At 50.5% G+C, this 23,237-nt stretch overlaps 10 protein-coding genes across 10 annotated transcripts; 8 read left to right on the top strand and 2 right to left on the bottom strand.

The window, feature by feature from the left end:
* Nucleotides 1-10: 10 nt before the first annotated feature.
* On the top strand, nucleotides 11-5,098 carry PtrM4_119590 (Spy, O-linked N-acetylglucosamine transferase, SPINDLY family; the record flags this gene model as incomplete). Its single annotated transcript, XM_066108375.1, has 3 exons — nucleotides 11-1,734; nucleotides 1,783-4,402; nucleotides 4,454-5,098. The coding sequence occupies 3 exons, from the start codon at nucleotides 11-13 to the stop codon at nucleotides 5,096-5,098; spliced, it is 4,989 nt and encodes a 1,662-aa protein (XP_065961560.1).
* An 808-nt stretch (nucleotides 5,099-5,906) lies between these two features.
* PtrM4_119580 (uncharacterized protein) lies at nucleotides 5,907-6,371 on the bottom strand (the record flags this gene model as incomplete). The annotated part of the gene is made up of 1 exon (XM_001935262.2): nucleotides 5,907-6,371. The coding sequence occupies one exon, from the start codon at nucleotides 6,369-6,371 to the stop codon at nucleotides 5,907-5,909; it is 465 nt and encodes a 154-aa protein (XP_001935297.2).
* Nucleotides 6,372-6,428: 57 nt separating this feature from the next.
* On the top strand, nucleotides 6,429-6,596 carry PtrM4_119570 (uncharacterized protein; the record flags this gene model as incomplete). The annotated part of the gene is made up of 1 exon (XM_066108374.1): nucleotides 6,429-6,596. The coding sequence occupies one exon, from the start codon at nucleotides 6,429-6,431 to the stop codon at nucleotides 6,594-6,596; it is 168 nt and encodes a 55-aa protein (XP_065961559.1).
* Nucleotides 6,597-7,576: 980 nt separating this feature from the next.
* Nucleotides 7,577-7,924, top strand: PtrM4_119560 (uncharacterized protein; the record flags this gene model as incomplete). Its single annotated transcript, XM_001935261.1, has 1 exon — nucleotides 7,577-7,924. The coding sequence occupies one exon, from the start codon at nucleotides 7,577-7,579 to the stop codon at nucleotides 7,922-7,924; it is 348 nt and encodes a 115-aa protein (XP_001935296.1).
* Nucleotides 7,925-8,218: 294 nt separating this feature from the next.
* On the top strand, nucleotides 8,219-10,083 carry PtrM4_119550 (uncharacterized protein; the record flags this gene model as incomplete). Its single annotated transcript, XM_066108373.1, has 3 exons — nucleotides 8,219-9,146; nucleotides 9,219-9,281; nucleotides 10,076-10,083. 3 exons carry the CDS (start codon nucleotides 8,219-8,221, stop codon nucleotides 10,081-10,083), a joined length of 999 nt encoding a protein of 332 aa, XP_065961558.1.
* Nucleotides 10,084-10,702: 619 nt separating this feature from the next.
* PtrM4_119540 (AIG2 multi-domain protein) lies at nucleotides 10,703-11,137 on the top strand (the record flags this gene model as incomplete). Its single annotated transcript, XM_001935260.1, has 1 exon — nucleotides 10,703-11,137. One exon carries the CDS (start codon nucleotides 10,703-10,705, stop codon nucleotides 11,135-11,137), a length of 435 nt encoding a protein of 144 aa, XP_001935295.1.
* Nucleotides 11,138-11,713: 576 nt separating this feature from the next.
* On the top strand, nucleotides 11,714-13,463 carry PtrM4_119530 (MutY, A-G-specific DNA glycosylase; the record flags this gene model as incomplete). Its single annotated transcript, XM_066108372.1, has 4 exons — nucleotides 11,714-11,822; nucleotides 11,944-12,954; nucleotides 13,004-13,022; nucleotides 13,127-13,463. 4 exons carry the CDS (start codon nucleotides 11,714-11,716, stop codon nucleotides 13,461-13,463), a joined length of 1,476 nt encoding a protein of 491 aa, XP_065961557.1.
* A 464-nt stretch (nucleotides 13,464-13,927) lies between these two features.
* On the top strand, nucleotides 13,928-15,507 carry PtrM4_119520 (AmtB, Ammonia permease; the record flags this gene model as incomplete). The annotated part of the gene is made up of 3 exons (XM_066108371.1): nucleotides 13,928-14,052; nucleotides 14,137-14,576; nucleotides 14,804-15,507. The coding sequence occupies 3 exons, from the start codon at nucleotides 13,928-13,930 to the stop codon at nucleotides 15,505-15,507; spliced, it is 1,269 nt and encodes a 422-aa protein (XP_065961556.1).
* Nucleotides 15,508-19,303: 3,796 nt separating this feature from the next.
* Nucleotides 19,304-20,659, top strand: PtrM4_119510 (Cutinase multi-domain protein; the record flags this gene model as incomplete). The annotated part of the gene is made up of 2 exons (XM_066108370.1): nucleotides 19,304-20,020; nucleotides 20,222-20,659. The coding sequence occupies 2 exons, from the start codon at nucleotides 19,304-19,306 to the stop codon at nucleotides 20,657-20,659; spliced, it is 1,155 nt and encodes a 384-aa protein (XP_065961555.1).
* Nucleotides 20,660-20,885: 226 nt separating this feature from the next.
* PtrM4_119500 (ThiJ, putative intracellular protease-amidase) lies at nucleotides 20,886-21,575 on the bottom strand (the record flags this gene model as incomplete). The annotated part of the gene is made up of 1 exon (XM_001935256.2): nucleotides 20,886-21,575. The coding sequence occupies one exon, from the start codon at nucleotides 21,573-21,575 to the stop codon at nucleotides 20,886-20,888; it is 690 nt and encodes a 229-aa protein (XP_001935291.1).
* Nucleotides 21,576-23,237: the final 1,662 nt, after the last annotated feature.

Genomic DNA, 23,237 nt, shown 5'->3' with positions numbered 1-23,237 from the left:
TCCCCCCACCATGACTATGGTTCGGCAGTATCCCCCGCAGCCTTCGTCGTCGCAGCTTCCCTCCGAGCTGGCCTACTCCGGCAACAACGCCAGCAGCACAAACAACATCGCCCCCGCACCTTCCCATGCAAACCCCCTTCACAATGCCGCCACATTCGAGGCGCGTACCATCGCCCAGTACCCCATCCCCCAGCAGTACGCCCATCCGCTCTCGAGACACAACTCGTATGGCGCACAGCCGTCCGATTCTGGCCACGCTTCCAAACCCGCAGAGCACATGCTTCGCCGAAAGACACCCAACGGAATCCTCGCCGCTGCCTATGACGGCACTTCCGTTGAGAAGAATGGAGAGCCACATGCCACCAAGCACATTCTGCTACCCGTGACCGCCGAATCAAACATACCGTATGGCATGAAGCAGGACCTTCCCCTCCGGTCGCCAGGTGTCCACAATGGCCAAGGACGGAATCCGCACGACGTGTCGGAATGGAGTGTTAGCCGCTATTTCGAGACTGGATCGGGACTCACTGGCCAACATTTACCTCAAATCGACTCCATGCTCAACCAGATACCGCCATTGCAACCTCTCTTACCTTACCAGATGTACGGCTCTCAGTTCTGTGGTCCCATGGGACCGCCATTCCAGACCCCCTTGAATCCGACCGTCTCCAATGACCAAGGCCCGTTTGGTCCCTATTGGCACGATGGGACGTACATCCCGTACCGGCCTGCTGCTATGCGGGATCCTCGCTTTATGCATCATCATCCTCATCACCACAGCCAAAACTGGAGTCACCCGCATAGCAATGCCTTCATCCCCCACCCGTACAACAATGTTATGCCCAACTTTTCCCATCACCAACAAAACTCTCTCCATTTGGACTACGCGCAGGGCGCATATGGCCATCAACTAAGGCCACCATTAGAATTCTCACCATATGGACAGCCACAGGCGCATGTCGCTTTGGACTACCAGAACCAGTCATTACCGCCACCTCTCACACAGCGTCCCCAGGACTACCTACACTCTGGCCAAACGACACCAGTCGCTGAGTACGCTCCCTCTGCCCCATTAGAGGAGTTTGCTCCACCGTCGCCGGATGGACAGAGCAGAGAAAGTGTCTTTGCATGGGCTCACGCAGTATACGTCGATCTCCTTCGATACCTGCAGTCCACCAGGAAAGCGAATTCACAAAACCCTCAAGGTCGCACACATCATAGACCTCACATCTACCCAAAGCCGCCACGGCAACCTGCATCTAGTCTTTCCAGCCCTGCCCTAGGTACCAATCCATCACTAGAACGACGTGTCTCGTATCCCACCCCTAGTCACTATGCTTCATCCCAGTCTGGAACAGACTTCGCGTCCAGAAGGCCTCAAATGCCACATACACGCTCAATGTCCGCATGGTCAATGAGTGGTCCAGATGTGAATGCTCAACCATGGCAAAGTATGCCACCGCCACACATGGTACCCAATGGCCTGGGCATGGAGCCTCCACGACCTCTACGACGAATGTCGGGGTCTGTTGCCAGCGCCCACCAGACTCTTCGCCAGGGTATACCCCCAAGCTTGACAGCTGCAACTGCACTAGAGTCGATTACCAAACACTGTGAAGAAAGCAAATGGAGTTGGATAGACGGTATTCTGTTGGGCGGTTGCCTCGCATATGCGCTGGGTGATTACCAAAAAGCCCAGGACTGGTACAAACACATCCTTACATTGGACAAAGAGTGAGTCCTCAATACCCCGAAAGATAGCACAACACTAACGCTGCAAAGTCATGTCGAGGCGATTTCAAATCTCGCAGCTACTATGTTAGCTCTCCAGCAAAAGCGTGAAGCTGAGAATTACTGGAGACGCGCAGTCAAGCTTCGCCCCAGCTATTTCGAGGCCGTCGAGCACCTGATCGGCTTACTTTGCAGTGACCAAAAGTCCCGCGAGGCTGTTCAAGTCATCGAAGAGGTCGAACGCCAGTTGAAATTCGTCAAGCGGGCAGATGCCATGCGCAGCCTCGAAATTGAAAGCGAACGTTCAAATTCTGATCTCAGCGAATCGAGCGTGTCGGAGGCATCTGATCGGCCTGTTTTTGAGTTCGAAGGAGACGACGAGGCTGTTTTCAAGGACCTGGACGAACTCCCCGGATCAGACCAACCGGGTTTCGGTTCAAGCGGCTATGCAATTGCCGGCTGTGACAACGGTCGCGTTCTTGCCTTGGTACACGCCAAAGGCAACATGCTCTACGCTCTTGGCGACAACGCTGGTGCTGCCAAAGCTTTCGAAAATGCCGTTCTTATCGGTGCTGGACCGCATCCGAATGGTATCGACGGCCTCATCAAGCGCATTCTCGCTGTTGTTGGGTATGATATTTCAGAGCGTTCGCCAGGTGGCCGTCGTATGCCGCCGTCCTCAGATCCCATCTTGTTACCACCGGAAGCGGCTACTAGGACAGCTCACCTTTGCTTCCCAGCACATGGTCAACTCCCTGGTCTCAAACACGTCCCCGGTGAGGGTCTCTCTAGAAAAGCAGCCATATCAACCACGAGCAACTCTTTACTATCTCTGGCGAAGATTTTCCAGGATGGTATGGCGACTAACTCTCCCAAAGCCACAGTCTATCAAAGCAACTATGGAGTACGGGAGATCTTGGCTCTTTACTACTTGTCTCTATCACTACAGCCTAGCCCGTCAACAGCCAACAACGTAGGCATTCTACTCGCCAGTGTACATCAGTCTGCACCTGCGAAAGCGATTCCTATGTCACATGCCTTTGCACAACATCTAGTGCCTGGCCTAGTGCCAGGCAGCGGGGTGCATCTGGCGCTTGCTTACTACCACTACGGACTTCGGTTGGACCACTCCCACGCACATCTCTACACTAATCTCGGCAGTCTGCTCAAAGACATTGGTCACCTAGACAATGCCATTGAAATGTACGAAAAAGCAGTAAAATGCGACCAAAGTTTCGACATTGCTCTTGCCAACCTTGCCAATGCCGTCAAAGACAAAGGTCGCATCGCCGATGCCATCTTCTACTACAGGAAAGCTGTCAAGTCCAGCCCAGACTTTGCAGAGGCAGTCTGTGGATTGGCTAATGCGCTTAACTCTGTTTGTAGCTGGGCTGGTAGAGGTGGTATTGCCGAGGACAGTGACTCAAGAGATCGCTGGCACGTCAACGAGAGTGGTATGCTCCTGGATGCCAAAATTCCCGGTGCATCCAGCTCCGGATGGATTCACAAAGTCGTCAAGTTGGTCGAGAAACAGCTTGGGGATGGCGAGGAATGGGGTCGAGGTATTATGGACGACTATTTCATCCAAGACATCATCCGGCCTTTTGCACTTGTTGGGGGAAGTCTGCAAGATGTAAAAGCAAAGGAAAACAGCATGAAGTCGGTCCTGCTGACTTGGAAGGGCCAAAAATGGGAAGGTGCTCGCATCGTACGCCTTGTGGAGCGCGCCATCGGGTGGATGACCTGGCAATGGTATCAGGACCGCTATGTTCTTGGAAAGCAACGACCAGCGGCATCATACCGGAGACCACAACTACCGGCAGCCTTGACAGTACCCGCGGCACCTACAGTGCTCCCTTTCCACACCTTTACTTGTCCCATGTCAGCTAAACAGATCCGTCTCATCTCACAACGCAATGGCCTGCGCATCTCATGCTCGACGCTTAGGGTTCCTTGGCTACCGCAGACTGTCTATGAGCCTCCCGCACCACCAAGGCCGTACCTGAAGGTTGGCTACGTATCCTCGGATTTCAACAACCATCCTTTAGCACATCTAATGCAATCTGTCTTTGGACTTCACAACCCAGCCCGTGTCAAGGCTTACTGCTACGCGACAACACCGAGCGACCATTCGGAGCATCGAAAACAGATCGAACGAGAGTCGCCAGTCTTCTACGATGCCAGCAGTTGGTCAGCGGAACGGCTTGTCCACCAGATCGTTCGCGACGGTATTCACATCCTTGTGAACCTCAATGGCTACACAAGAGGAGCACGGAACGAGGTGTTTGCCGCCCGCGCTGCTCCCGTTCAGATGGCCTTTATGGGGTTCGCAGGTACCCTCGGCGCTGGATGGTGTGACTATCTTCTCGCCGACGATACCGCGGTACCTCCAGACACCCTCCGACAGTGGCGCCGTAACATTGATCTCGAAGACGCTCTTGTCGACGATAATAGTGGTGGTGAAGACGACAAATGGATCTACGGAGAGAATATCGTTTTCTGTCGGGATACCTTCTTCTGTTGTGACCACCGACAGAGTGCTCCAGATTCGCAGGGTCGGCAGCCCAACTGGGAAGAAGAGCAACATCGGAGGTGGGCCATGCGTAAAGAGATCTTCCCCAATCTTTCCGATAATGCGATCATTCTTGCCAACTTCAACCAGCTGTACAAGGTAAGTCGAGCTGCGTTTCAATCGTTCGCCTTTGCTAACCAAGATTACTAGATCGAACCCACCACCTTCCGTACTTGGTTGCGCATTCTAGAAAAGATCCCCAACGCAGTTCTTTGGCTGCTGCGATTCCCCGATCTTGGCGAGACCAACCTCAAGCAAACAGCCCACTTATGGGCCGGTCCTGAGGTAGCGAGTCGCATCATGTTCACTGATGTCGCGCAGAAGCATCAGCATATCTCCCGCGCACGTGTTTGTGATCTCTTCCTCGACACGCCGGAGTGCAATGCACACACAACAGCCGCTGATGTGCTCTGGTCTGGAACACCACTACTGACGTTACCACGTTACAAGTACAAGATGTGTTCTCGCATGGCAGCTTCCATACTCAAAGGTGCGCTGCCAAAAACACCAGCGGGCGCGCAAGCCGCAAAAGAACTCATTGCCAGCAACGATAACGAATACGAAGAAATGGCTGTTCGCTTGGCTCGCAACTGTATCTACAACGGTCACCGTGCGAGTGGCCGACTTAGCGAACTCCGACGAATGCTATACGAATCACGCTGGTCGAGTCCTCTCTTTGACACTAGACGATGGGTCAGAGACCTAGAGGACGCATACGAAATAGCATGGAAGAAGTGGGAGAAAGGAGAAGGGGGCGACATCTGGCTGAAGCACCAGGCACCTTTGCCGGCATAGCCATCCCCCAGCGTTTTGCTCGAGAAACGGCATTTCAAGACCAACATTCATTAACATTTCAGTTAGACGCGTGACTTCTGGAGGCTTTTGGATATTTGCGAGTCACGCTGTCGTTACATTCTGTTGTTTTGTTCCTATACCCCGTATCTGCTTTGTATTGGATATCTTGGTTGGATTTACTTTGTGGTCTTTATGTTTTTGTTTTACCCCCCTTTTATCTAGCAAACCACACACATCTATTGCATGCGGAATAGACACATTGGTCGCTTTCGTTGGATACGAAGGCAGCATACGGCGTTTTTTGGGGGATAGCGTTCAGGGAATCAAGAATATTGTTTCTCGGCTTCCTGCTTATTTTTTAAAACATGTACACTAACTAATGCTACTAATGTCATTTCGGGGAAGAGGCGACGAATATACTCGTCGGATATCGGTACATGTATTTTTTCGAAGGTGCTCTGCATGAAATCACCGCTCGTCGGGCTAACGCGGTGGCGTGACTGCTGAGCCAACTTGAGTCCAAGATCTATCGATCATAATTCTGGATTTAGTGGGCTGGAGGCCTGAGCGCGTGAAAAACTAAAGCAGTTGTGAACTAGGTGGTGGCAAAGTCACACTTTCTTGATGAAGTGAATGTCATGAGATTTCTGTATCCGAGTTTAAACATCGAGTGTACCCAGGAATGTGTGCAATGGGCAGATAATCCAAATGAAGGTACACCCATTTGCAACCTGATCACCGTGAATAGGCTACATCAACACCCTCTCTACTTGATACATAAAAGCACCGTCTTGTCGAACACCCAGCATCATTTGTCCTCGGCTTCATCGCAAGCCTTGAGCTTCTTCTGCATAATCTTCTTCTTGCCCTTTTCGTCGAACATGGCTAGGAGGTGAGGAGGCAGCTCCCGAACAACCAATGTGGTTGTGTTCAGCAAAGTCTTGCCATTGAAGAGTTCGGCCAAGATGCTCATGTCGGGAATGTCTGCAGCATTAGCACCCCGTTGTAAGAACCTCTTTAGATGGCATAGAGGTCCAGGAACATGATTGGGATCCAAATCGTCTGTGCCCAAGAGAGCTGCTTGGACAAAGCTAGCTGCGAGAGTAACCCAGCGTTTAGTGTCCTTTGCGCTGAGAGATTGGGGCGGTTGAAGAAATTCCACTGTTCCAATATCGTCTTCCAAAAGAGGGGTGAAGTTCCAGCGGAAAGGGTAGTCAAAGGTGTACATGTCGTTGCCATCCTTGTCGCGTTTGCTCATCTTGTAGGCGCACATGTTCAAAGCTACCGATGGAATATTTGGCGCTGTATTTATCAATGCGAACATTCAGGCATGGTCATGTTCTGGAGCTTTTCGTTTCTTTTGTTGCTCCTGGCTCACGCACTCAGGCGGCGTTCTTCCGGCATGAGGGAGTCAACGGACTGCTCAAAATACAGAACTGCCTTTGCGACTTTCTTGACTTGGTCCAAAGTCCAGGGACCGTTGAAAGGGGAAACATGAATGTGGGTGCTGCATTCATCCGTGGGTTCGATCTTGAAATTGCGTTCCAGTACCGACAACACTGCGTCCATCTGTTCATGCCACGTGGAATGTTCCTGAAAGATCAGAATGGGAGAGACTAACTCAAGACCATCTGTTTGTTGATGAGTATAGTATGGGAGACAGGCTGAGAAGCTTTTGTAATCAAAACTTACATAAACTTTGGTCCTCTTGTGCGGGGACACTCGGCTCAGTGGTGATGGACCATTCTGCATAAGCCGCCTCTTCTTCTGGATCTTTGTTGAAGTGGCTACTCACACCAACTTCTTTAAGCTTATTACCCAGCTCCAGAGCTATGAGACTCAAGCCTGCCTGGTTGTTTTTATTGGTCTTGCTACCAAGTAACAGCTCGATCTCAGCTCTAAAGCGTAGCTTGATCAATCTGTGCAAGGCGGGGCCATAGTAGCTAGGCTTCGTGATCTGATATGGTATGACTTCAATTCATAACTGTTCTTGAGTCGTATCGCTGGATGGATTCAAGATTTATGATACAATGAATGAATGGCACGATAGTGTGATTGTGATATCTATAACCACACTGTACCTCTACTTCATACAGGTTTCCGATTACCAGTGATATCCAGAATACCAGTCATGATAAATAGTACTGTTACTTTGTTTAGTCGTGGTGTAGGGCTCAAGTTTCAGGTTGAGGAACAAAGTCAGCATAGTCAGAGGATAGTCAGTTCAGTATTTGAAATGCCAAACTTCAGTGCATATGTGACAGCTACACGCACTGATACCTATGTTGCGAGAGTCTAGATAAGTTGTACCTATGTAGATCGCGTGTAGATGCTCGAAAGAGATAGCTGGGTAACAAACGAGTCATGCCTGGCCACAATAGAGTCCCCACCCGGGCTGCGCACGTTTTCGGGCCGCGCACGCCGAACGCCAGAACACCAGACCACCCACAAACTTCAACACGTCGCAACTCCACCAATATGACCGCTATTGATAAAGCGGTTAAATATTTGGAGTCGCTAAAGCCAGGAGAACACTTTGTATACCAGAAAGTTGCCGACCAGTTTGGTTGTAGTCGCAGTGCGCTGTCCCGAAGATGGCGCGGCGTCTCACGCGACAAAACCACCAGTGATGGGATGAAGCAAGCTCTGCTACCACAACAAGAGCTAGAGCTTCTACAGTATATAGAGGAGCTCCATATACGAGGACTACCTCCTACGAGAGAGATGATCCAGAACTTTGGCTCAGAAATCTGTGGTAACCCAGTCTCAATGAGCTGGGTTGAGCGCTTCCTCCATCGAAACCAGGACCGTCTCATCTCTCGCTAGGCGCCGACCCTCGACCGCGTACGTCACCAGGCTGATTCTATTGATAAATACGACTCATATTTTAATATACTGCATCAGAAAATGGAGGAGCATAAGATAGAGAGGCGTCTTACCTTCAATATAGATGAAAAGGGCTTCTTGATTGGTGTACAGAACAAGTCAAAGAGAGTGTTTAGTAAGCCAGTTTAGGTGCAAGATGGGGCAAGAGCAGCTATCCAAGACGGCAACAGAGACTGGATTACGATCATCCCAACAATCTGTGCAGATGGGACGACGCTGCCAACGTCCATCATCATGGGCAGTGAGGCGTACGATCTATACGACAATTGGGTTAAAGACATACCCCCAGAGGACACCCAGATCAACGTCAGCTCAAGTCCCACTGGCTGGAGCAACGAGAAGCTTGGTCTGGCATGGCTGAAGCGGTTTGATCAATTCACCAAGGAGAAAGCTCGTCGGTCTTGGCGGCTACTCATCTGTGACGGCCATGGGAGCCATCTTACTAAGCAGTTTTTGGACTACGCGATCGAGAATCGGATCATAGTGATGGTGTTTCCATCTCATTCTACCCATACTCTTCAGCCTCTTGATGTGGGTGTGTTTGGGCCACTCTCACACTACTATTCGTCTCAACTCTCTCAGCAACAACAACGCTCCCAGGGGCTTCTCCCGGTGGTGAAAGCTGATTTCTATAGCTTGTTTAAGCCAGCGTACGCCTCTTCCTTCACCGAAGCCAATATCGTTGCTGCTTTTAAAGCCACTGGTATATGGCCGATAGATCGGACAGTAGTCACTAAGAGGTTTGATTACACCACACCACCACTGCAGACCGACAATATAAGCCCATCTCACCTCTCTCCCGCTGATTGGTGGCGTACAGAACGTCTAGTGGAGCGTGCTATTAAGGGAAACAACGATCAAGTGGTTACAAAGCTTGTAGGAGCAATTCACCGCGCCAGTACTCAACACAAGCTTCTACAGTATGAGAACAAGGGGCTACTTGCATCACTTGACACCAAAAATAAGCGTACAAAGCGTGGCCGACGCCTGCCACTCAAAGGGGACCAAAAGCGGCCTACTGATGCTGTCTTCTACTCTCCTCGAAAGCTCCAAGAAGCTCGGGACGAAAGAGCCAGAAAAGACGCCAAAATACTAGCAGATCAAGCTCGAAAAGCTGATGCTAAACAGCTCCGAGAGGCTAAGAAACTCTTAAGTGAAAAGAGTAAACAAGAGGCTCAAGAGAAGAGAGAGAGAGACAAGATGGTGAAGGAGAAGGAGAACGCTGACAAAGCAGCTCGAAGAGAGCAGCAGAAACAGCAGGAAAACAGCGACAAAGCTATCCAACCTTCCCAAAAAGGTAAGCGCAAAGCTTCAAGACCTCTACCTAAGCAGAAGAAGCGGCAGAAACGAGTAGATGGTAGTGTAGCTTCAGGTGTAGCCATAGAAGCTACACCAGCCCAACCAGCCCGGACGTCACGTGGTGGCCGGAACATCAAAATTCCGGCCAAATTTAGATAGTACAAAGTGTTCGCAAGGTCATTTTTAGTAAAGTACGGAGTTATTTTGTATATACAGCCATTCAGTGTGGCTTAATAACCTCATGTTTGCTGTGGTGTTGATGTTGTTCGGCGTGCGCGGCCCGGAAACGTGCGCAGCCCGGGTGGGGACTCTACTTATCTCATTCTTTATGGCCAATCCATTCTCCCAAAAGCCCCCCTACGCAGTTTTTACTTTACATATTTAGAAGCGAAAAAGAGCCAAGTAACATCATCTCAATATGCACATGCCTTGGCTCGTCTAGGGACGCCTGCGGAATGCAGATCACTGCAGGAGGCTGGAGTGCAAACTGTACGTGAGCAAACCACAACACATAAAGGAACGAATAGGATAGTGCCGTGCCAACGTGGATACCTTGTGGGCGATTCCCTCTTCTCTATGTTCGTGCATGGGGTTTGTCAGCCATGGCCCTCAGGTATTCTGCCCGAGGCGCGATTCATCTCACCTTTCCCTCACTCCCGCGCTAGTCCTATAGAGGTTTAGCGCGTGACTTCATGTCTATATAGATCTTTCCTCCGTAGCACCTAATACATCACGATTCTCCCCATTTCTAGTGCTACTGACAGGGTTGAACCTGTTTCCTGGCCATTGCAGAGTATTAGAGAATACGAGGGGCATCGCGGCGATGAAAGACATACTTGGACGTAGGAATGAGAACATGCTCTAGAAACATGGCGCAATAGATCCGTGAAATGCAAACCAGGAAGATTATTTTATGGAAACTATCTAGACCAGACGGCTGGAGACCGAAGAGTGCATATAGTACCTACGTATTCCACGCTTTGGTCTTCTATGCAACAATTGAATCTGCGACTTTCGTACATGGTAGCCTGTACAAGCAAACTTTGAACGATGTATAGAGCGTGAGTCAATTGTGCGTTTCGGGTTTCCAACACGCTCGTGCGTAGAAATGCCACATGGCGGCTAAAAACGAACTAGCGCGGGATCGGCGTTAGTCCCCGCCGTAAAGATTCATAATTCTTGGTGTGCGTCAGGCAACAGCCTTGGACTGACTCAAAACTTGACTCATTACACATCTCAAGTGTTTGAATATCACGTCGTTCAACAAACTTCCAAAGCCAGCTTTCGAATACAAACAAAACACCTCTTCACCGCAGCAGCAAAATGGATCACCCAGCCCCACAACCGTTTCCATACAGCAGCAGGGACTTGACTTATCGCTAAAGGAAAACGGCGGACAAGCTATTTAGGCTACGCACCATGAAAGAACAAGCCGTCAACAGATGGCAGCCCCAGCCCATGTTCTTCTACGGCACGCTGCAAGCCCCCGAGATCCTCGCCTTTGTTCTCAATCTCCAGGACCTCCCAGCCTTGAAACCCGCGACGATTAAAGGATATAAAATGAAGATGATCGGCGTCTATCCTACTTTGATACCTAACGGGAGCGAGGAAGATATTGTGCAAGGGTTTGTCTGGGATGTGCAGACTGAGGAGATGTTTGAGAGACTGGTGGAGTATGAGACGGATATGTACAAGTGGGAGGTGTGTAAGGCGGAGACACAGGGTAGGCAGGAAGAGACAGCTGTGGTAGAAGATTGCAGGGTCTTTATTTGGGGTGGGGAGAAGGATAGTGCATTGCTTCAGGAAGGGACGTTTGACTTGGGAGATTACAAGAGAAAGTTCTGGAAGGAGTAGGCTCGGGGGATATTGGGCGGCAACCACGTGGCGACGATGGAAATTAATCAAATCTCGGGCAGTATCATGGCGCCACTACTCAGCCCAGATTTGAGCCGGAAGATCATTGTACGATTAGCGAAGATGGTCTTAATTTCGGGGTGGGTTTAGATGTGCAGGCCAGATCTAGACATGTTTTCTGACCCATGCGCGATTGCTCCCACTAGTCAACGATTAGCGCCATCTGCGCGTGCCTGGTCCTCATTTCCCCTTACACCAAGAATTCCCGAGACTGTGCGCTTGTGTTTGGCAACTGTACTGATTTTCTTCGCCATATCTTTCTATATTGAAACTCTTGATCTATTTTGTCGCGAAATAATGCCACCACGCAAAAAGCCGTCAGCGAAGGCCTTGGTGTCTGCCAAATCTGCTGCCAGCAAACCTTCGTCTATTACAGCTCCGGCGGCATCTCTCCCGGTAACTCTGCCACCAACGCGCATCCATCTTACCTCATATCATTACCCACAGCTGCTTGGCGATCGATCGTCATGTGACGCGTTGTTAGGCTGGTTTGATGGCGTTGCAGAGACACGCAGCATGCCGTGGAGGAAGAAATGGATTAATCCAGCAGAGTATGAGGGCAGAGAAGAGGAACTTGGGAGGATACTTTCCAAAAGGGCGTATGAGGTTTGGGTGTCGGAAGTTAGTAAGTGCGATGTTGGCGTGTGACGCGTGAGGGACGCGAGATCGCGGGGTCACGTGGTCGGTCCTTCTGAGCGTCATGGTACTGTTACGTCTACACTGCACACGTACTGACAAATACACAGTGTTGCAACAGACTCGGGTGTCGACGGTGATACCGTACTTCAATAACTGGATCGCGAAGTGGCCAACGGTACAAGACCTTGCTGCCGCGAACCATGATGACGTACTCTCCGTCTGGAAAGGTCTTGGTTACTACTCTCGTGCAACACGTCTGCATGAAGGCGCTAAGAAGATGATGTCCGCATCCGAAGATGCGGGCACCATTCCCAGTGGTGCTGCAGAGCTGCAAGAATTTCCCGGCATTGGGAGATACACCGCAGGAGCAGTATCCAGCATCGCATTCGGTGAAGCTGAGCCTGTCCTTGACGGAAACGTGGCGCGAGTACTAAGCCGGCAGCTTGGCTTATACGTGGATGTCAAAGACAAGAAAGCCACGGATATTCTCTGGGATATGGCCGATCAGTTGATCAAATATGCTTCCGATTTCCCGAAAACAAAGACAAGTGCCACACCGGGGCTATGGAACCAAGCGCTGATGGAGCTGGGATCCACCGTCTGTACGCCGCGACCACGATGCAATGATTGTCCCATACAGGCTACGTGCAGGGCCTATAGTGAGGGCAAGGCGTTATCTGACAAGCGCCAGTCACCGACCGTCGTCCCAGACATCGAAGACGCATGCTCAATATGTGCGCCACTGGATCCCGAGGATTTGGCAACGGTTACCGAAGAGGTGGCAGAGGATGAAGCACCACGAGTGACTAAGAAGAGAAAGGCAGCGACGAAGCAAACCAACACACTCTCAAACTACTTTGCCATCAGCACACCAAAACCAGCTGCTAAGACAGAGGACGATGCAATGGACATTGATACCCCGCCAGCCGAAGAATCGAAAAAGCGGAAAACACCCCCGTCTACAGCCGGCTCCAAGTCAATACCAATGTATTGTTCGCTCTTTCCGAAGAAAGCGGAAAAGAAAAAGGTCGCGGAAGAAGAATGCGTCGTGTGCATGATCGAGTTACACCTATCGGACGGAACTAGCAAATGGCTGATAGAGCAACGCCCAGCAAAAGGTAAACCCCACATCCTAGTCATCTTTCTTTGCTAACGTCTTATCCAAAGGTCTCCTCGCATCCCTGTGGTACGTAACAAGCGGCATCCACAATCACATGCTGACAACAACCACCACCACCCCTGGCCAACCCCGTTATCTAGACCCGAACATTATGCTGACGACACGCACAGGCAATTCCCGCAAAATACGCTCACAGCATCACAGATGACGCCCCAGCAGCGCAAAACATCAGCCGCGCAATACGTCTCCAGCCTGGGCGCTAGTGCGGCTGCTGTTGATATGAGCAAAGCGCGTTATGTGGCCCATTTCCCGCCATTGGTTCACGTCTTCACCCATTTGAAGCTTACCATGCATGCCTATCAGTTCCGGGTCGAGGCCGATGCCGCCGAGGCCGTGGACCTTGAATGCGGCGATGAGCCGTGTACCCGCAAATGGGTCGATGCGGCGGCCATGGGCGATGAGACGTTATCAACGGGGATGCGCAAGTGCTGGGAACTTCTTTCTTAAGGCCTTTTGTGTTGTTATTGGAATTAGATTTGTAGAGGTACGAAGTAAACATATTGTGGTGCCGGTTAGTTAGAGGGCGGATACGGTTGTTGTTTGTCCCTTTTACGCATGAACCCCACGTTTGTTATCTCTTGCCAAGCGATACCATGACCTGTTCCCGCCTTCCGCTCCACTCAACCTTCTCCACTCCGCCTTGGGCCTTCTGGGGAAGTGGAACGATAAGCTGCTGTTTTGGTGTCTTGTACTATGCCGGTGACGGAGATAATTTCCTCCCCATGGTAGACGTCTGCGTTAGTGTGGTATTAATTGGCTGGGTACCCCTTACCTAGGTAAGACATTGCTGGATAAGAATGAACATGTGGATATAAAGAAGACTGCTCTCCCCGGGTATTTGGTAAGGTTGCACTGTATAGAAGGTTCCCTTTCGTATCGCCTAGTACCTTATATCGAAACAAGTAGAACGCATGGCGTCCCTACCAGCGCCAACGCCCATCACGGAATGGCCAGACTACGCTGTTGATCCCAATGGCGGTAACGTCATGACGACTGACCTCAACGCGCTCTACGACAAGGGCGACCTCTGTTGGATGTTGGTCAGTACAGTGTTATGCTGGCATGTAACCCCCCATTTTCAACTCAACAGCAGCTTGCACACTACTAACCCCCCAACCAGGCAAATCACCCCAGCAATCGGTTTCCTCTACGCCGGCATGCACCGCCGCAAAGCAGCACTCACCATGATTTTCCAATCCCTCTTCTGCGCCTGCGCCGTCGGCATCCAATTCTGGGTCTACGGCTACTCACTCTACCAATCCCACACCACTAACCCCTTCATCGGAGACCTGTCAAAAGCCGGTCTGCACAATACGCTGGGGTATCCGTCGCTCGCTAATGCTGATATACCGGATATTCTTTATGCGTGCTTTGGTTTCACCTTCGTGACGTGTACGGCCATGATTCTAGCCGGGGCGATGTTAGAGCGCGGCCGGCTTTTCCCATCTATGCTTTTCCTGCTCTGCTGGACGACGTTTGTGTACTATGTTTTGGCGTACGCGGAGTGGAACCCTAGTGGCTGGTTGTATAAACTCGGTGTTTACGACTTTGCGGGATCAGGTCCGGTGCATATTGCTTCGGGGTTTTCGGCTCTGGCGTGGGCTGTTATGTTGGGCCCACGGGTTGATTTGCACAAGGAGGCCAAGTTTCCGCATTTCAAGCCGCATAATCCGTTCTTGGTGGGGCTGGGCACGATTTTGATTTGGTTTGGGTGGTTTGCGTTTAATGGTGGGGTTTTGGAATGTTGACTTTTATGCGAATGAATGGATACTAATCTTTTTTGATAGGTGCTTCGACGGCAAATATCTCCATTCGATCCGTTTATATCGCTTGCAACACCAATCTCGCGGCGTGTGGTGGCGGTATGGCTTGGGTGTTGTTGGAGTACGCCTCCACTCGCAAGTTCTCCATTATTGGATTCTGCTCCGGGATCATTGCTGGTCTCGTTGGTATCACACCGGCTTGTGGATACGTGCGTATTCAGACTGCGGCACTAATCGGAGCTCTCACCTCCTGCGGATCTTTCTTCACCGTCAAGTATAAGTACCTTCTCCGTATTGACGAGGGTCTGGATATCTTCGCCATCCACGGCGTCGGTGGCTACATCGGCGATATTCTCACCGGTTTCTTCGCAGCTCCGTACATCCCGGCCATGGACGGTGTAAGCAACACCTATGAAGGCGGATGGTGGGCCAAAAACTGGAAGCAAATGGTCTATCAACTTGCTGCTGCAACATTCTGTGCTGCATGGTCTTTTGTCATCTCCATCATCTTGCTCTTCATCATTAACAGGATCCCTGGGTGTCATATTAGGGCCGCTGAGGATGACGAACTCAAGGGCTTGGATTACAAGTACTTTAGTGATGCGGATGGCGATATGATGGTCTTGACGGGCTTCGGTGCTGCAATCCCTGGCTTTACAACTTCGCAAGTTGTGAGTGGGGCTCGAAGTCACCAGGACGTTCCTGTCGAGCCTGAGAAACGGGATTGAGGAAGTTGTTGCATTCCAATCTTGACATTCCCTGCTTCTTATTGATAATTCCATCTTAGGGATCATGTAAGGCCGTCTTTTGATGTGTCGATGCCAAGCGCGATGTAATTACAATACCCTAGTTAGTCTTTCAGGCCTCCTGCGTTTATAGCCCTGTCGTTAGAGATACCAGTGTTTCAATTTGCCTTTCCGCCGCACTAACTTCCTATCGGATTTCAATAATTCCTTCATCCAAATCTGGTGAACTGTTCATCTCGCTTGCGGCCTTGATCCCTTTCCGCTTGGATACTCCGTAGTGTGGCTCAACACTCGCGCTTCCCTTGCGTCCCGTTCCTTCTTGGCTCAAGACGTGACTTGCGGTCTTCCCTTGGCTATGGACCAAGATTTCGCTTTTCACTAAAATCATAATGCATATAATGAAGATCAGCTATTACCAGCATTTTCGGTCTTGTCCCAGCGGTTGCTGCCGCCCCCGACTCAGCAATCACGCCTGTACCCCGGGCCGAGCTTGCGATCCGCCAATATGGACAGGCCGACCCGGCCCTGCTTGGCTAGGTTAGTGAAGAAGATGGAGAGTGTCAGTAAACACCATCACCAAGACCACGCCAACCCCCGGCAGTTCACTAGCAAAAAGTGCTGATCACGTATACTGTAGTCATTGGTTCGGGCACCTGCGACTATCTAGCAGCTTTTACGATGCTTATGGATATTGGAAGTGGTACGTTTATGACTATACTCTGATCTGAATCTTGTGCTTGTGGTCTTCCTGAAATTCATAGGCTGTTCTTGTTCCTACCGTTGAGATAAAGTTGAAACCCTCAGATTGTGTCTTCGTGATGGTAATTAGAGGGTACAAGTCATGCTAGTGGATAACTTTGCTCGTGAACTTGTAGCCAGCTTCATCTACCACATGTAGTTCTGCGCAATCGAGTGACCATGACAGTTTTTCGAGTGCTACTAATGCTTCAACTGCTCCCTCAGAGTCTACCTCCAGTATGGCTAGCAGGGCGGCTATTTCTTCCCCTACTTCCCAGGGAGCAGCTGCCGTCCATACCGTCAAGTGAATGACTCGCATCGTCGGACTGGCGGCTATACTTTTTGGCATGCTATGAATCGACAAGAGAGTGTAAGATTCTAGTTTCACACATTTGCTTCTATTCAATGTGGACGATATGCTGTATCAGGCAGAAACAGTCACTACAAAGGACCTATGTTATCATATCTGTACGTCATTTTCCTAGCTACAGCAACGTCATGATGTGCCGTAAACTTTTTCTTGAAGTGGTACAGCTCTCCTGTTTCTGGTCATGACTATACGATAGTATAGAAGTGACGTTGATGTTATCGCGGTAGTGTTTCACTACTCAGTGTGTAACCGCGATATCAAAAGCCATTAAGATGGCATCCTAGCACATGCAACAACCCGTTTCCGAGGCACTGGAAACCGCCGATATGCTTTGGCTTGTGAATTCTACCGTTGAATTTCTCAAACCCGGTTATGCGGTGATTTAGCGTCTGGCTTAAACCTTCTCTCGACGATCGTCACAGCAGAAGCTTTCTGCCACATGGCTCTCATTCTTGGCGTAGATTCTAGGCTCGGGCTGTCATCATCATTGTAGTCACTAGTCAATGGCGAATATGAGTTCGCCTTCGCTAACGGTTTTACCATCAAGGCGTCCCAGCATCATAGTGAACGCCACCGGAGCAATTCGAATACACCACCGATGCAACAGCAAATTACCGGGTATATACAGTTCGAGTATGTTCAAATGTTGAAACATGAGGATATCGATTTGGGCTGTTGTTGACGAAGTTGCGTGATTCAGTCTTGCGCTACAAGAAGCCATCACTGTAGCTTTGACGCAGGAACCCGATCATCGCGCTACACGGACCTGGCCGGCGCACCTACCTTAGAGTACCACCGAATCTTGCAGCCTACCTAGGACGAGATTCCGGAGGTCAACGTGTTATGGCCTTTTCGTGAGGCTGTCAATGGTGGCGTATGCAGACCCTAGCCTCCCGTCTCGTAGCATCGTGCGGCTCTTTTGCATTCTCGTACTCGGTACGGTGGGGTAGGGTACACATCGGGATACGAACACTCTCAAGTATTAGTGGTAGAGGATATGGACTCCCACCACGTATACAAACAGCCTAGAGGTTGTAATGGAACCGAAAACGCGATACAACCACCAGATTAGAATGCCGAATTATCTCCAAGGCTTGGTTCGACCGAGAAACACGGCCTGGGGCTTGAAATCGCGGCTTTGGACAATAATGCCTCGCTGTTTCGGATTCTGCTATCCGCCCAGGACCGGAAGAGCATTTCCGGCACGTCAGCATAGCCTTTGGTTAGTGTTTCAATCGGCCTCGCTACCGACTATGCTTTCGGTGAGGATGGACCTAAAAGTCGACCTGCATGATGCCGAGTAAGCGCTCACGTGAGGTGTGTAGCTGAGAATATCAGGTAACACATAACGATGACATCGAATTTACAATCGCTGGGTTTGCAACTGATGATCCTTTCAAAATTCAAGTGTCAATGTGTTTATTTTGCGTTGCGCCACGTCGAGTGCTACTGCACGAATGCCGTCATACGCTTGGTAGTCTGAAGGGTCTTGCGCTAGATATAACGCCTCTGTCCCAATGCGATCTTAAATTTTGTGGGCCACAGTGAGCGCCCAGAGTGTCCCAAAATACATCTTTTCTTCAACCACTAACGCTTCCTGACACAACAGGCCATGTCCTGGTCGCTCTCGTATCCAGGCCGAGGAAAGCCGAACAACGGGAATGGCGTCATTGAGTTGAGCCGCACAGCCTCGCGATGCAACGCTCTTCAACTCCCGACAACATCAGATTCTTTGCCGAACTTGCATCCTGCCAGGACATCGATATTGATGGTGGTCAGATGATCCGGGGTTTAGCACCCATTCTGGCGGATCAAGAACGAGAGGGGGAAGGCAGCGGAATTGGGTTCGGGAAAAGCATAGCGTGAGACGGGAGACAGGCAGGGTTTTTGATGATCAGCTGCTGCTGGACCCTTCCAGATCATGCATTGCTACGGACGAATGTCACCAGGAGCTAATACGTTAGGGCTCACCAACCGCGTGTTGCGCGATTATCCATGCGCACTTTGGCAAAAACTCTGTAGTCATTTAGTAAAGAAAAAGAACAGCAACATCACAAAGTACGGAGCCATCTCGTGTCGGACATGCCACATCACGGATGCGTCGTAGCCTGGCCTTATCGCACCTGATACGAAGTTATCCCGGCGGCTGAGTGCCGCTGTCATGCAAACAAGCGACGCGAGTCATAATCTGGACAAGTGAATTACTTGTCCCGTCCTAGTGCCGCACTGCTAACTACTCCAGGGCGCTCCTTCTGCAGACAAGCAATAGTTTAGGTGAGTGTGGCTTTCAACGCCTCCCGTACATTGCCAAAGTAATGCGCTTGCAGGCATCCGGTCCGCACCATTATGGCTTTTCCCATACATGTGTATTCATAGTCCGAAGAATGGGGTCCCTGAATACGGGGGGCTCCACTGGCAGTTTGACATATCTTGATCGTCTTCCTCCTTGTCTCAGTCCCGCACGCTCTTCATTCTTCCCTGCTCAGTTTGCAGTAATTGTCCGTTCACTCGGCCAGCAACACTCGCTCCACTCTCAATACAAAGGGATCTTGGTTAATGCTATAATATCGTCTTTAATTAATTAATCCTCCAACACTCGCTACCAGCTCGACAAGTTTTACGACTCGGGAAAAAGCACATAATCAACACCTTAATCACAGACATTTCGCCATGTCTCCCTCCTCTATAATGAAGCAAGGACTCGCCACCGCTGTCCTTGCCGCTCTTCCTCTCGCTCGTGCCCAGGGCACTACACCACCAAAGCTTACAGCAGACTGTAACGATGTAGCCATCTTTATGGCTCGCGGCAACGATGCCCCTTACAGCGATGGACGTACTTCACCTTTCCGTGACGCTATCTGTGCAAAGTTCCAAGCTCAGGGAAACTCTTGCGACTACATGGACATCGTCTTCGACGCAACCCTCGGAGCAGAATTCTGCCCTACCATCCAGGAGGGTGCCAGCAATGGAGTCAGGCAAATCACAGAGTACAACGCCAAATGCCCAAGCACACTGGTTGTCATCAACGGTTACTCACAGGGTGCCATGGTTGCCGGCTCTCTGCTCAGTGGAGGAGGAGACGATGCCTGCAATGTTGATGCCGTTACTACGGGCCTCAACCCTGCTTCTGCGGCTGGTCAGGCGGTCAAGGCTGCCCTTATCTGGGGTGACGTCAAGCACACTGCCAACCAGGCATACAATGTCCTCGATGGCGCAAGCAAGGACGTCTGGCCTCGTACTGGTTCCAACCTCGACCGTCTCAACGCCTACTCTTCGGTCCTGCGCTCGTACTGCGCTGCTGGTGACCCAGTATGTGCTGGTGGCAGCGTCGTTGCTGACCACTTGAACTACTTCGAACTCTACACCGAAGAAGCCTCATCATGGATTGTGGGCAAGCTGACACCTCTCTTGGTTAAGCCTGCTACCTCCAGCACACCTACCCCAACTCCTACTCCCACTCCCACTCCTACTCCTACCCCTACCCCTACCCCTACCCCTACCCCTGAGGTCCCTACCGAAGTCCCAGCCACAACCGAGACCCCAAGCTCCACTGATGATGCTACTACTGTCACTCTCAGTACCGTCAAGAAGCCCGTCTCTACCCCAGTCACCTTCTCGACCATGGTCTCCTCTTACGTCCCAGGCGTAACTGCCACTGTCAACGCAACCTCAGTCGTTCCCGCCGAGCCTTCCACCGCCTACCCGGTCACTATGATCCCCAAGCCCTCTGCACCATGGGGTAACTCTACCGCCCCTTACGGTAACTCGACCCTTCCAGTCACCGGCAGCATCATCATTCCTAGCAAGCCAGCCGAGACCCCTTACCTTCCTGGTGTGCCCGCTGAGACTCCCTCTTACCCGGGCGCCGGCGAGACTCCTTACCACCCCGGTGCGCCGCAGACCCCAGGTGCACCCGCTCCTGCGCCTGCTCCCACTGCGGCTCCCGGATACCCTGCGGTTCCCAACGCCTGCCCTCCTGCAGTTGTCTACGAGACCGTAACGTCGGTTGTGTACATGTACGTATAGGGGGTCGATAGAGACGATGTTAAGTTATGAATGAATGATGGATCACTGGGTACTTAGATAGTTGTCGCGTTTCTTATTGTAAATAATACCCTTGCGATAATACAAAACTACTTCAAAACATTAGTACATCACATGACAATACTCACATTCTCTTCTTGGATCTTCGTCATTACATTATTTTTTCATTGAGCTAACCCTATATGGTTGCTAGGCTAGATATTCTGTCTTAGATACCCAATGCCTTTGCGATAGCCTCGGCGACACCAGTAGCACTCGCGGGGTTCTGACCAGTTATCAATCTTCCAGAGACGACAACCTTCTCGCCCCAAGGCTCTGCCGCCTTGACAAACTTGCCTCCACTCGCCTTGTTCAGCGCATCCTCGGGCAAAAACGGCACAGCCTTGGTGAGGCCCGCCTGCTCCTCCTCGGCATTGGTGAAAGCCGTGACTTCCTTGCCGGCGATCAGCAAGCTTCCATCGCTCAGTTTCGCGTCGTAGAAGACGGAGGGTGCGTGGCACACTGCCGAAACAACTTTATCCGCTTCCCAGAACTCCCTGATCAACTGCTGGGATGTGGCATCGTCGACGAGATCGAACATGGGGCCGTGGCCGCCGACGTAGAAGATGGCGTCAAAGTCCTTGGCCTTGCCCTTGAAGTCGGCAAGCTTTTGTGTCGTCTTCCATACTTGCTCGTCATTCTTGAGGAAGTTGACGGAGACGTCGTCTTTTGAGGCTTCGACGGACGCGGGGTCGAGGGGGGCTTCGCCACCCTTAGGGGATGCGACGGTGATGTTGGCTTTGTTGCGCAGGACGTGGTAGGGATGCGCGAGCTCGGGGAGGTACCAGCCAGTGGGCTTGCCCGTGTCGCCGAGCTTGTTGTGGGAGGTAAGAACGAAGAGAATGCTTGGCTTAGACATGATGATAGTAGGTATGTATATTTTGGATGAGTATGAATTGAGTGAGGATAGTTCTTCTGATGAAATCTCAGTTTATCTCTTTAATAACTTTTGTTGCTGGTACTACATATGACGACATGTGGGGTAGCTTGAGCTTAGAAGGGCCGATTACACAAAGCTGGATCCTGGATCTGTAAGCTCGTGGCTCGAGATCTTCCCTCTGCTTCTAGATCGACTGGCAATCCACAGAATCTGCGCATTTTCACCTCGGTATAGTATTTTCTGTACTCGCGCTCAACTTCACATGTCAAAACGCTCTTTTTGTGTCTCCATAAGGCTGGCAGAGCCGCAAAACGTGTCAGAAGTGGATCAAACATTCTGCTACACACGCTGAAACCCATTTTAGTACCTGTCAATGGGTCTCGTAATATGAGCGTTACTATACTCTCCTGACATACAGCGGGTCAACGTCTAGGTAGATTTTTACTGCAAAGCCATGTACCCAGTTGGCCTCTAGTGCATGCTTTGTGAACCTTCCTGGTCTAGTTAACACGGACAGTGTTTGTATGCTAACCGCAACCTGCGTATGCCGGCCGTACATCCTATTGTGAACAGGGCTGTGACCGTAAGTGGAATAGCGGCGCCCATATTATGATCGACAACTTCCTTGATGAGATTTCTCGCCGTATTACTAAACATAAGGCCTTTTTTCCTTTCGATGATGTAACGACTCCTGCGGATTGACGCTTTACCTGAAGTCTTAGAGCATGACGTTGCCCCGACAGTCCAACCAGACTCCGCAACAATCAATCGATTGACATGATTGATTCCTATATAGGTTAAAGAATTACTTCATTAGGCAGCCTTTAACCTAGATAGGAATCAATCATGCCGATCCGATTGATTGTTGCGGAGTCTGAGTCCAACACGGTATACACCATATACCTTGATAGCATACAGGCGCATAGGCCATGGTCCTTCTTCGGACTACTCCGTAGCGCTGTATAGTATCATAGAGATGGAAGATATGTGAAAGCGAATTTTGCAGATAATATCCGGTTGTCGGTTGGCCCTTTATCCTGAAATTCTGTCTACGAGGCTTTCCAATGTATCATGCTGGTATTGCACAACGTCTTCCAACAACCATATGGTTTGTATACGTCCATAAAAATTCAACAGCTCTGTTTGTTTTTCACTGGGACTTGGCTGTCTCCAGCTTCTTATTCTCTATGCTTAACCATACGCTGCCTTCCATCACTTTTTAATGCAAGTCTGTTCAAGGAGAAGCAATCTCAACGGCTCCCTGCTACATGATAGAAATTCGAAAATCATACGTATCTTACTTGAGAATATGACTGTGCGACTATCGCAGATTATCGATACAGTTTCCGAGGATGTGTGTGCGGTGATACGGACTTATCTACGAGACACACATAATTTGTGCGCAGATCAATGAGAAAGAGCTAAATCCAGCCACGATGGGCGATTATGTACTTTTTGATTGAGAGGGGACATATTTTCTAATAAAGTAATCCAAGGCAAGAAATCCTTAACTGATGAAGATACGACGATAAAGACCCCTTTAGAAGGGATTTACAGCGAGTCGGAAGGAATCTCGTAGTTCCTAGCGTGAGCGTGCCTAGGTAGTATACTATCCATGACATCAAGCTACTCTCCTTGAAC

This window comes from Pyrenophora tritici-repentis, chromosome 6 (genome assembly GCF_003171515.1).
Source record: "Pyrenophora tritici-repentis strain M4 chromosome 6, whole genome shotgun sequence".
Taxonomy (NCBI): Eukaryota; Fungi; Ascomycota; class Dothideomycetes; order Pleosporales; family Pleosporaceae; genus Pyrenophora; species Pyrenophora tritici-repentis.
This window is presented reverse-complemented; position numbering and strand designations above follow the sequence as displayed.